At 33.3% G+C, this 13,795-nt stretch overlaps 2 protein-coding genes across 2 annotated transcripts in view; both read right to left on the bottom strand.

Moving 5' to 3' along the window:
* Window positions 1-6,152: 6,152 nt before the first annotated feature.
* LOC116141437 (pentatricopeptide repeat-containing protein At5g02860-like) lies at window positions 6,153-8,400 on the bottom strand. Its single transcript, XM_031426943.1, has one exon. It carries the CDS (start codon window positions 7,563-7,565, stop codon window positions 6,939-6,941), a length of 627 nt encoding a protein of 208 aa, XP_031282803.1. The 5' UTR covers window positions 7,566-8,400; the 3' UTR covers window positions 6,153-6,938.
* LOC116141430 (pentatricopeptide repeat-containing protein At2g18940, chloroplastic-like) overlaps window positions 7,814-13,795 on the bottom strand; it is a 40,995-nt gene continuing 35,013 nt past the window's right edge. Inside the window, exons 3-5 of the mRNA XM_031426938.1 lie at window positions 8,281-8,351; window positions 8,033-8,209; window positions 7,814-7,975 (exon numbers count right to left, since the gene is read on the bottom strand). Of these exons, the coding sequence (XP_031282798.1) occupies window positions 7,814-7,975; window positions 8,033-8,209; window positions 8,281-8,351 (410 nt within the window). The remainder of the gene's footprint in view (window positions 7,976-8,032; window positions 8,210-8,280; window positions 8,352-13,795) is intronic.

Below are 13,795 nucleotides of genomic sequence, written 5' to 3'. Positions count from 1 at the left end.
GAGAAAGAGAATTGTAGTTAGAGAAGAGTTTTTGTATGCATATGAGTTGTTTGATGAAATGCCTAAGAGAAGTTTAAGAATAAGTTATGAATCTTAATTCTTGCAACATTGCATATTGGCATTTCCTAAGTGCATTAATGAGCATGAACCATCCATATGCATTAATTGTGCATTAAGAAGTAGCTTGAGAAAGAGTAGATAATTTCTACACTATGAGTATTAGCTTGAGAAAGAGTAGAGACTTTTGTGCTTAAACTACTCTAAGAGCTTAAGAAGAGAATATAGAAGGTTACGCGATGGGGAACCCGTGAGTGATGAGTAAAGTCACGAGAGTGGGTGCTTTGTGATCCCCAACCATGCCTCCGGTCAGATGAGGTCGTGCCCGTCACGCAGAGTGGAACATGAGGTTCCAGCCGTGCCTCCGGTAAGAAGGGGTCGTGACATTTGAGAGATAGAGAGAAAGCATGTACACTCACATGGCCAAAGGTTGCAAATCCATGCATAACCGAATCTGTTCGGTATAGAAATGAGTAGAAGTCAGGTAGAGCGGGAGAGTTCTTGGTCGTGCCTCCGGTAAGATGAGGTCGTGACATTCCCATGAGTAGAATTGGAAACAGAGAAATAGAAGGAACAGAAAGAGAAAATGAATAGAGTCACGAAGAGTGGGTTGAGTCCCCAGCCGTGCCTCCGGTAAGATGAGGCCGTGACATACACTAGAGAGTATATAGAAAAGAGTATGAGAAACAGAAACAAAAAGGGAACAGAAATGAGAAGAGAAGAGAGTAAGGAAAGAATTAAGAGAAAGAGTTACGGGGATAGACGAGTAGAGGATTTACTTACTGAGCATTATTTTGCTCACTCCGTTGTTTTTCTATGTTTTTGTAGGTTCTAGATGAGGATGCAGTCGGATGGATGTCGGTGGGTGAGGAGGAGTAGTTACACTATCCACCACACTTTTGAGTACTTTTGTAAAGGATAATGACTTTTGTAAAAGAATATGTATATTCAATAAAAGAAAAATTTGGGCCCAACTATTTTATTAATGTACTCATATCCTATTATACATATTTTTGTATGAGTATAGTAGTATCAAGCAGTTGTTACACTACTGTTGATTGTTTTAGAGTGCTAAGTTACATGCATTTTTTGGCCATGTGGGCAATTCCATGGGCTCTAACAAGGCCAAAACCTTGTAAGGATGAGATGGTACCAAAAGTAAATGAAGAGTCTCTATATAGATATCATGCAAGATTCTACAATGTTGCTCGCCTTCTAAAGGTATCGGATGAGAAAACGCTTAAAGATCTTTTACAGTCACTCTTTTACTACATTTGCAAGAAGATGTTTAATATTCAAAGTCATGAGAGTCTGGTAATCCTTTTTTTAGGTTTTTGTCAAACAACAATTTGACTGGCCCCCTACCCAACCTTACTGGCATGAACATCACCTATTTGTAAGTAGAAAGGCTTACTATCTGCTAATTATATCTTCAATCGAGTAAAGTAAAGCAGGAGAATTTTTTTGATATCGATTTTTGTGACATGATATGTGGGGACATGAGTAATAACAGTTTTGATGCATCCGAAATTTCTTCATGGTTAGCCACCATGTAGGGCTTAACTACATTATATGTCTCCATTCATACTCTTTTTATCTTGTAGAGTACTAGCATACTTTACATGTGGCAGAATAATGGAGGATACTCATCTTCAAGGTGAAATTCCTTTTGAATTGTTCAGCCTTTCTAATCTACAGACTGTGAGTGTCAGCTAAAATTTCAAGTAGTAACACATTCATTTCTATGGAAGATTTTGAATGAAATAGAGTTTAGTGAGAAATCTCCATATCTTTTGACATATTGTGATTGTGTTATGAAGAATAACAGGCTTAATGGCACCTTGGATCTTGGCTCCAACCATAGTAGTTAGCTGCAACTTGATTTGCATAACATTATTGTGCATGTTATTTATTCTTCTATGACATTTTTAACAAGGGAGAGTAGTTTTGTGTAAGATCCCATTACTGCTAATTAGTTATTTTGTATGTCTATAGCATTATCTTTCTTTGTTCATGATCTTCTTCTTTCGCTTTTCTCTCTTCTAGTGTAAGCATCAATTAGCTGCAAGGCTTAACGCGACATTAAGAGCATGCATTGAAGTTAAGGTATCTGATGAGCAACTAGCCTTATTGCTTTCAAAACTCTTTAACTTCTGTGGATGAAATCTCTATTTTCGAATTTAGACACGAGGTAGTGTTTGAAAATCACAATCAAAAGCATTGATTGATTCTACAAAATATATTAGCCTTTTTTTAGGAATTGCCTGTAGGATTTTGTATCTTATAGTTAGGCCCGACATGTTTAAGATTTATGTATGTTATGTGGAAGCTTTATAATGTATATGACTAGTTACACAAAAGGAGATGACTATTTCTTATTTTTGATGGAATGATTATATTTACTTGCTTTTGCAGCACCTATTGCCCCTAGTTCCTACTCATCACCAGTTCATTGTATGTGGGAGAAAGCGAGGACGACAGTGGATCTTGATCTTTAGTTATTTTGACTCGAAAACCTTCCAAGAAGTGTGCACCTACTGCTCCTAGTTCCTACTTATCACCAGTTCATTGTATGTGGGGGAAAGCTAGGACCACAATGGATCTTGATCTTTAGTTATTTTGACTCAAAGACCTTCCAAGCAGTGTTCCTTATGTTTTTCACCAATTCTACTTATAGAAAGCATCATTTCGGTGATCATGTGTTTATATTTATGGCCAAAAATTAAACACTGCATCATCTGACACATTTCTAGAAGGTTTAGTTCTATTATGTCATCATAACTTACTTGACTGTAGCTTTTGCACAATCTAGGCAGTCAAAACTTACCAAATCCAGAGTTGATTGTTGGAAGACATGTATATATTATCTATTGGATTGTATAATATTTTGGATGTTACTCTATATATATCTCTGAATGTTGTTATATGTGTATCAAAATTTATGTATAAAAATAAACTGCTCTAAATTCTAAAATAGGAGTGCCCTCACACAAAGCCCCTGCTCATTTAGCAAATAAATGAATTTTCCTTTGTGACTTCTAAAGTATTATGATGAATTTAACATAAAATTTGATAATATGATTTTAGTCATGCCATATTACACCACATGCCCAACACAATATACAAATTGGGCACAAGATGAGAAACAAAAAACCAGACGCACAAGATGAGAAACAAAATACTGGATGACATAATAGAACTAAACCTTCCAGAAATGTGTCGGATGATGCAGTGTTTAATTTTTGGTCATAAATATATACACATGATCACCAAAATGATGCTTTCTATAAGCAGAATTGGTGAAAAACATAAGGAACACTCCTTGGAAGGTCTTCGAGTCAAAATAACTAAAGATCAAGATCCACTGTGGTCCTAGCTTTCCCCCACATACAATGAACTGGTGATGAGTAGGAACTAGGAGCAGTACGTACACACTCCTTGGAAGGTTTTCGAGTCAAAATAACTAAAGATCAAGATCCACTGTAGGGGTGAGCGATTCCAGGTACCTTACATTTTTCGGGAGAACCAGAACCGCGCAGTGCAGGTTCCCAAAGAAAGGAACCGGAATCGGAACTGCATAGTGTAGGTTCTTAAACTCAAGGAACCGAAACCTAAAATGCAGGTTCGATTCTTTTCCCCAGTACCCTATAAAAAATCAATTATCCCCCTATTAGTTTAAAAAATGACAAAAAATACTTTAAAAGTTTACAAATACACCCCTAACAAATTTCGGTTACTCATTCATTTGTGTCTAATGTGACTCATAAATTCTCTAATCTCTAGGCAACACTTGAATTCAATCGATTAATCACAATTCACATAAAATTCCTCAATCAAAACCAAAACACAAGCAATTAATTAAATTAATTAAACAATCATACTATAAATCTATAACTTAATATTATAATTAATTAAATTTCTAATAATTTAATTAAGTACTATACTAATGTTTATAATAAAATATTATAATTAATTAACTAATCATACTATAAATCTATAATGTAATGTTATAATTAATTAAATTTTTAATCATTTAATTAAATAATGTAGTAAATTACTAATGTTTATAATATAATGTTATAAATTTATAATTAATTAAGTAATCATTTAACTATGTAATATTGTAATAAATTAAGTGATTATCATATAAAGTAATGTTATTATTAATTAAGTAATTATTTAATTATAATTTAATATTTTAATTAATTAAATTTCTAATCATTTAATTAAGTATTGTACTAATGTTTATAATATAATGTTATAATTAATTCAGTAATCATACTATAAATTTATAATGTAATGCTATAATTAATTAAATTTCTAATCATTTAATTAGGTATTGTACTAATATAGTAAATTACTAATGTTTATAATATAATGTCATAATTAATTAAATAATCATTTCATTATGTAATGTTATAATTAATTAAGTAATCATTTATTTATAATATAATGTTATTATTAATTAAGTATTGTACTAATATAGTAAATTACTAATGTTTATAATATAATGTCATAATTAGTTAAATAATTATTTAATGTGTAATGTTATAAGTAATTATGTGATCATAATATAATTTAATATTATAATGAATTAAATAATCATACTATAAATTTTTAAAGTAATATTATAATTAATTAAATTTTTAATCGTTTAATTAAGTATTGCACTAATGTTTATAATACAATGTTATAATTAATTAAGTAATCATTCAATTATAATGTAATGTTATAATTGATTAAGTAATCATTTAACTAGTAATGTATTAATGTTTATCAATTTATTTTATACAATTAATTAATTACTAATTTATTACATATATACTTAGAACTTGATAGTTGAAGTAAATAACTAAATATTATATTATTATTCAATCAAATATACTATTCTATTAAAAAATAATTCTTTTAAAAATATTAAAATACTTTTAATTGGTTTTAATTTCAATTATACACTTAATTAATCAAAACTTTAATATTAATATATTATAATATATTAAAGTTTTTTATATTTATTTAATTAGGTTATTGTAAAAATTTAACATTTTCCATTTTAATTTTTTATATGTAAAATTACAATGGACCCTCCATTCTTTACAAATATTTTATTTCAGCCCAAGTTCCAAAACAGGATACCCGCTGTAGGTTCCAAGCGGGTTCCAAGCCGAGTATCCGCTGCAAGTTCTTTTTTCTAGGTGTCGGTTCTAAAAAAAGGGAACCAGAACCTACCCGCACAGTGTTGGTTTCGGGTAGGTTTCGATTTTGGTTCCAGTTCTACTCGCAAGTTCTGATTCTACCTACTACCAGTACTCACCCCTAAGTGGATCTTGATCTTTAGTTATTTTGGCTCGAAAACCTTCCGAGGAGTGTGCACCTACTGCTCCTAGTTCCTACTCATCACCAGTTCATTTTATGTGGGGTAAAGCTAGGACCACATTGGATCTTGATCTTTAGTTATTTTGACTTGTAGACCTTCCAAGGAGTGTTCCTTATGTTTTTCACCAATTCTGCTTATAGAAAGCATCATTTCGGTGATCGTGTGTATATATTTATGACCAAAAATTAAACACTGCATCATCCGACACATTTCTGGAAGGTTTAGTTCTATTATGTCATCATAACTTACTTGACTATAGCTTTTGCACAATCTAGGTAGTCAGAACTTACCAAATCCAGAGTTGATTGTTGGAAGACATATATATATTATCTATTGGATTGTATAATATTTTGGATGTTACTGTATATATGTCTTTGAATGTTGTTATATGTGTATCAAAATTTATGTATAAAAAAAAATTGCTCTAAATTCTAAAATAAGAGTGCCCTCACACAAATCCCCCGCTCATCTAGCAAATAAATGAATTTTCCTTTTTGACTTCTAAAGTATTATGGTGAATTTAACATAAAATTTGATAATATGATTTTAGTCATGCCATATTACACCACATGTAGAACCTATCAATACTATTATTTTGTGATAATTTTATCACAAAATTTGCATAGAAACACAGGTCAACAAAAGGTATCATATCAAATTAGATTTCATTGGCACATAGGTTGATTGTACATAATATGAAGTTAATTCATATTCCTCCCTCCTCTTCATCTTTTATCTCGTCTATACAAGGTTCTCGATTGGCCATATATATAGACCAACAATATGGCTCCAGGGAAAACAACATAATCGAGTGCAAATAATTACATGTGTCCTGGTTTGGTTTACATCCTTGCTTGATCATTTATCGAACCATATCAATAGCCTTCACAAACGATGAATTAGCTGCATAACTTGAAATGAAGGTATTGTAGGTGATTACATTTGGAACAAGGCCAGAATCTCTCATTTTCAAAAATATCCTTAAAGCCTCTTTCATCCTACCATTTCTAAAATAGGCATAAATGACAGTATTATATGATATTATATCAGGTTTCAATCCTTTCTCCGAAATTTCCCTTAACATCTCTTAGGACTTCTCAAAATTTTCAGAACATATACATCAAGCTATTGTAGGTTGTCAAGCTAGGAGTGGACCCACTCTCATTCATGAAGTTCAAGATCTCATTTGTTTTGGTACCATCTACCTCCTGCCATAAATCGAAATCATGGCATTTAAAGTGGTTATGTCAAGGGAAAATCCTTTTTTCTCCAACTCAAAGAGGGCATGCTCTGTTTCTATAAGGAGGTCATGTTTACTGTTAACAAAAACAAGGGTCTTTAAGAGCACAACATGAGGTTCAATTAGACTAGAGAATATCTCTTCTGCAAGAGTAAGCATCTGTTCAATCTCTTTGCCATTGGCATAAGCATGAAGCAAAAAACAGTATGTCAGCTCATTGGGTTTACACCAACCATCCTTCGTTTTAGCAAGCATTTTCTTAGACTATTCCCACATCCCTCCCCGAGCCAATGCTGCCAAAACAATATTGTAGGTGGAAAGATCCAGTGTAACCCCAGCTTCCAGCATTCTCTTATAAATAGCCATGGCTTGATCAAAAGAACCACAACGACTGCATGCACCAATTAGGGTGTTGAAGGTGTCCCTCTCAGTAATGAACCCTACCCTCTTCATCTCCTCGAACACATATGACATTTTTGAGTTCATCCCCTTCTGCCCAAATACTGCCAGAAGTGTGTTCCATGTAACAATGTTGAGGTTAGAATTGCTTGTCTTGATCTCATCAAAAACCTTCATCATCTCAACAAACTTTCCCCTGTTTCCATGCATCTTAATCAAAGCATTAAAAGTAAAAATATCTGGCTTGCACCCTGCACTTCTCATCTCCTTGAAAACCTTCATTATGGACTCATCCTTCTCGACTTTTTCAAACCCAGATAAGAGGGTGGTGTAAGTAAAAACATTAGGCTTAATCCCTATTTCCACCATGTGGTTTTTAAGCTCCATTGCCTCTTCCATCAAACTAACTTTGGTATAAGCTAATATCAATGAAATGTGAGTCACAATACTGGGTGAACAACCATTAACCTCCATCTCCCTTAATACCTCCATGGCTTCTTTAGGTCACCTAGAACTCCCATAAACATCCAACAAGGCATTATAAGTAACCTTATCTGGACTAAAACCTACTAATTTCATTTCCTCAAAAACCCAAGCTGCTTTTTCATGCAAAGAACCCTGCCGACAACAACTTATAAGCGTATTATAAGTATCAGAATCTGGGGCAACTCCGGCATTCTTCATTCCTTCTACTAGAGTCATAATCTTATTCCAGGGCATACCCATTTCCCCATACACATTCAAATCACTTTGTAAGTTATCAAAGTAGGTTTACACCCCTCCTCCTCTATCTTTTTGAACATCATCACAGCCTCCCTATACATCCCATTGCTAGCATAAGCACTTATCAATGAAGTATAAGCATAAACATCAATATCAATCCCATCTTTATGCAAACTATTCTACAATGAAGCCACAGTCGAAACTTTACCTTTTTTCCCTAACATACTAATAATTACAGCTATAACACGACCATTCAAGACTAACTCACAATCTTTACGACTCCTAAACCACTCAAACACACTCAACGCCAAGTCACATTTCTTGTCAAACCCTAAACCCTTAACAATACCCAACATATCAAAACTCAAAGTATTAATCGTTACATCTGGGTTTTCCCGATAAGACTCAAATAACTGTAACAAAACACTATCAATTTTTTTCACATCAAATGATTCATCAATTAAAGGTTGGAAAGCCCGCTGACCTTTACTAAAGAAGCAGTGGCTTGACCAGGGTTTCCCATAGTTAACGTCACATGACTTCCCAATTCGGGTTCTGTTTTTGGGTATAGAAGATGTAGAGTTAAAGGGTAGTGAAGAAGTGTGCGAGGGGTTTTTTTGGTGAAGTTGTTTATTATTGTGGTGAAAAGGGCGTTGTGGATTGAGGATTGTATTGGTTTTGGTTAAGAAATAGAGGCTTTATGGTGTAATGCCCACATCAAAGTACATAGCTTTATTCATGCCCTAATACCCTTAGTTGAATTTTGTTAAAGCTATGTTAAACAAGTGTGAAAAATATTCTTTAAAATGTTATTAGGGGTAAAATGGTCATTTCACTCATATTTAGATGAAAGAGTGGGGAGAGAAAAGAAATAGAAAACATGGAGAAGATAATAAAAATGAGGGCATTCTTGTAATTGACTAAGGGACATAGATGAAATTTTTAGAAAGTGCAAGGGTAAAATGGGAAACTAATATACATATATTATTATGTAATAAGAATTCAAGAGAAACCTTAGCCACTGTACCCTTCCATTCATGCCATTTCTCTACCCAAATTCTCTCAAATTTCTTCACTAAATTTCCAAGGAAATTCATAAGATTTTGGCTAGATTTTGATATTCATAAGATTTTGGCTAGATTTTGATAGATTTTCAATCCTAAGCATCCAAAGGTAAGATTCTTGCACCAAGAAGTGCGATTAAATTTTAAAGTTTTGATTTGTTATGGTTGCATATGTTTAGGGTTTAAGAGGAAAGGGAATTCTACCAAAGAGAGATTATAGTGTTGGAGTTGCTTAAATTCAAGGTAAATAAATCCAACTTTAGCCTTGATTTAATCACAAGTTGTGTAGAGAAATTTATTTTATGTTGTATGTGTGTTTGGATGATGAGAAATTATGGATTGAAAATTGAGGTTGTTTGATATGTGAATTTCATGACCATGAGAAGTAATTTATTAGTATATGATGGGAAGTGAATTAGTAGTATGTGATGAAAAATTGATACATTAGTATGTGTAGAGAATTGATTTATTAGTATGAGATGAGAATTGATTTATTAATATGTGATGAGAATTGATGTATTTGTATGTGTTGAGCTAATGGAATTTTGGATGAATTTCAGCTAGGTTGATTGTTGGCTTTAGGGAGTTCTTACTCCTATTTTGGTGGCTTGAGAAAGATGTGGAAGTGTAGCCAACTTAGTATTTGCATGTGCATATGAATTGTTTGATGAAAATCCTAAGAGAAAACATGTTACCATGGTTGCCCTGTCAAATTCGTGGCATTCTGAGTGATTTTTAAGCATCTTACATATCGAACTAGGCTGAGACCTAAACATAAAAGTTGTAGTCCTTTCTCTAAGATTTAAAATGAGATCAAGATCATAGCAATCTGATATGTATAACTCGAGATATGCCTCCTTGAATATGACCTGTGCAGAATGACTACCTTAAAAGTGCTTCCAATTTATTAGTTTATTTTTAGTCTAATAATCTATGATTGATTTCAAGTATGGGAATATTGTTGGTAGAGAATACTAGTTCCCTAATGATATCTTTATATGCCATAATGCATTCTCACATTCTCACATTTGCATTTAGAAAGAATATCAAAGAATGAGCATATTTCCATGCATATACACATGTATGAGAACATTAAAGAATAAAGAGAAAGAAAGAAAAGAAATAAATTGTAGAATCATCTTCTAAAGAATATAATTAAAGAAGTTCAAATCTGAAATTTTATTTAAAGAAATATAAAAAGATAAGAGAAGAGAAGGTTGTTGCGATGAGGAACCCATGAGTGAAAGAGAAGAAGAATAGCCCACATGCACGTTGCCTTTAGTGAGTGGCCTCATAATAAGAAAGAAGAATTTGTACAATCCATTAGAAGTGCATGTGGATGAGGACTGTACCCAGCAGAGCATACCTACATGCACGCCGCCTTTAGTGAGCGGCCCTAGAATAAGAGAGAATAATTTGTACAGTTCGTTAGAAGTGCATGTAGATGAGGATTGTACCCACTCACACGGCCAGGGTTCCAAAGCCATGCCTCAATCGAGTGCGATTAGCAAACAAGAATAGAAAAGAAAAGAAAAAATAGAAAATAAAAGAAAGAAAAGAATAGAAAAGAAAAGAATAGAAAAGAAAAGAAAAGAATAGAAAAGAATGAAAGAAAGAATTGACAAGCAAGAGAAATAGAAAAGAAGAAAAGAAACAGAAAAAGAAAGAAAACAGAAAAGAAAATGCAATGCATAGAAAAAGTTTATGCATTTGTGCATATGCATCATGCCATTTCTGCTATCCTAATTTAGTTTCCCTATTTGTGCTTACATATCGGTAAGTGAGAAACTAGAATCTTATAAAGGGCAGAGAAGAATTGAGAAGTTTGGTGTAAGGAAATAAATTTCAGGATCTGAGTAAAAAAGAAAGAATAGAAGTATTGTGGGTTTACTTACTGAGCAATTAGTGCTCACCCCATTGATTTCACTATTTTTGCAGGTAGTAGATGAGATACAGTCAGATCGGATGTCAAGTAGCAGAGGAGAAAGGCAACACTGTCTGACTAGATTTTGCATTTATTTTTGTGACTATGGTACTTGATGTAGAGATTTGTATATAAAAGTAATGCTATTTTTAGGCCCACTATCTTATACTTATGTACATATATGTTTTCTATAACATATTTAGTGATTTCATAATATATTTTCCCAAAGTATACTAGCTAGAGAGAGTTATTACATATGGGTTGTGGGTTTGGGAGGAGAAGAGGCAGAGATAGATTTTGTGCCATTGAAGAGAGTGCGTGTAATGCCGACATCGAGGTACATAGCTTTACTTATGCCCTAATACCCTTAGTTGAATTTTGTTAAAGTTATCTTGAACAAATGTGAAGAAAATGCCTAAAATTTCATTAGGGATAAAATGGTCTTTTCACTCATAATTAGTTGAAAATGTGGAGAGTGAAAAGAGAGAATTTCATGGAGAATGCAATAAAAATGAAAGCATTATGGTAACTGACTAAGGGACATAGATAGAATTTTATAGAAAGTGCAAGGGTAAAATAGGAAATTATAAATAATATTTTGTTATATCAAGAGTTGAAGAATGAAACCCAAGCCATTTCTTCTCCTTTTTCCCGCCATCTTCATCCCTAAATTCTCTCAATTTCTTCAATTCTTTTTCAAGGGAAATTCATAGATTTTGGGTTATTTTTAGCGGAATTTCAATCGCAAGCATCCTTAGGTAAGATCCTTGCACTAAGATATGAGTTTTAATTTTTAAAGTGTTGAATTCTTATGATTTTTTTTCATAGGATTTAAGAGAAAGAGAGTTTGATAAAAAAAGACTAGTAAAGTGTTGGATTGCTGACATCTAAGGTAAGTAAATCCAACCCTAGTTATGATTGGAACCATATTGTATAGAGAATTTCTTTTATGCACATATGTGTTTTTATATGAAGAATTGTTGATGGAATGGATGTTGAATGATGGTTAGAATTTATCCATGAGAAGTAGTGTTTGTGTACATGATGTTTGATGAGAGTTTGGATGAATTACGGAAGAATTGGAGTAGAATTTATGGAGTGTAAATCCTGGACAGGTTTGGCGTTAATCTTGGAGAATTTTGTTCCAAATTTTGGTGGCTTAGAAGATAAGTAGAAGTGCAGCCAATTTGGAGCTTGTGTGTGCTCATAAATTGTTTGATGAAATGTCAAAGAAAAGTGCATGTATGAGTATGATTATTTGTTATCTTGAGATGAGTTTGTCGATGGTAGAGATGTTTACATTCCATATTTCATTGTTGCATCTAAACATGTGAATTTAGAAAGAATTACAAGCATGAGCCCATCTACATGCATACATACTCATAAGAGTATTAAAAAGCATTAAAGAACATTAAAGAGCAAATAGAAACAAATGAGAATATTAAAGAAGTTCAAATCTGAATTTTTATTTAAAGAATTGTAAAAAGATAAAAGAAGAGAAGGTTGTTGTGATGGGGAACCCGTGAGTGACATGGCCCCACATGCATGTCGCCTTTAGTGAGCAGCCTTAGAATTCAGAAAGAGGAATTGTACAGTCCGTTAGAAGTGCATGTGGATGAGGACTGTACCCATAATTAGAGAATACACTCACACGGCTAGGGTTCCAAATCCATGCCTCGACCGAGTCCGATCAGAAAGAAAGAAAGAATAGAAAGAAAGAAAAGAAAAGAAAGAATAGAAAGAAAGAAAGAATAGAAAGAAAAGAAAGAATAGAAAGAATAGAAAGAATAGAAAGAAAGAAAGAATAGAAAAGAAAAGAAAGAATAGAAAAGAAAGAAAGAATAGAAAGAAAGAAAGACTAGAAAAGAAAAGAAACAGAAAATAGAATAAGAAAAATAGAAAAGAAAATGCACTTTCTATGCATTTGTGCATTTGCATCATACTTATGCATGATACCATGCTTATTATCATGAGTAGTGAGAAATTAGAAATTGAGAAAGAACAGAGAAAAAATAGAGAAAGAATAGAGAAAGAATAGAGAAAGAACAAAGAAGAATATAGAAGTGTGATGTAAGGAAAGAAATTCAAAATTTAAGCAACGGAGAGAGAAGGGTAGCATAGCGGGTTTACTTACTGAGCAATTAGTGCTCATCCCATTGTTTTCAATGTTTTTGTAGGTAGTAGGTGAGATGCGGTCACTTGGAATATCAAGGAGCGAAAGGGTTTAACAACACTGTCGAGTTGTTGTTTTGTGACTATATTATATTATGTAAAGATTTGTATATAAAGAAAAATTAGATACGGGCCCATTATTTTATACTCATCTACATATATATTTTCTTATATATATCTAGTGAGTTTTACTATTATTTTATGAGTATACTAGCTACAGAGAGACAGTATTACATTTTTTGGTATCAGGGCAAAGGTTTTGGGATTTGACAGTGTGCCTCTCTCGCCGCATTGATGTTCCGTAGCCAACCGCTATAAGTTATTTCTTTCCTTACTTATAGTAGATGAGTTAATTGAGTTGACTAAAAGTGTGGGTGTTATGTAGATGAGACGTAGAACTCGAGCAAGCAGTAAAAAGGAAATGAATACGGGTGAACCTTCCAACCCTTCAGAATCTACTCCCCCTGTTCGCGATGAAGTGAGGATCCATAATATTATACAACAAGTCTTGGTAGAGAATCGAGGAGGCTCTGTACTGGAGAGAGTTGAGACCCCAGTTATTGTACAGACCCCTAGAAAAGAGAGAGAGAGGTCGGTACCCCCGATAGTGCAGAATCATATTGAGTTGATATATGGGTTGCCTAGTCAACACCAGCCGTAAGAATTTAGAGGTACGGCAGACCCAATAGTGGCAGACGAGTGGTTTAGATTAGTGGAGCATACAATGGCACTTTTCCCTATAACAGACCGGGAGAAGATTCAGTATGCAAGCTTTTTGTTTAGGGGTGATGCTCGTATATGGTGGGAATTGATGGAGGATACCCATGATATAGCCTTGA

The sequence above is a fragment of the Pistacia vera genome, unplaced genomic scaffold (assembly GCF_008641045.1).
Source record: "Pistacia vera cultivar Batoury unplaced genomic scaffold, PisVer_v2 Contig399, whole genome shotgun sequence".
Lineage (NCBI taxonomy): Eukaryota > Viridiplantae > Streptophyta > Magnoliopsida > Sapindales > Anacardiaceae > Pistacia > Pistacia vera.
This window is presented reverse-complemented; position numbering and strand designations above follow the sequence as displayed.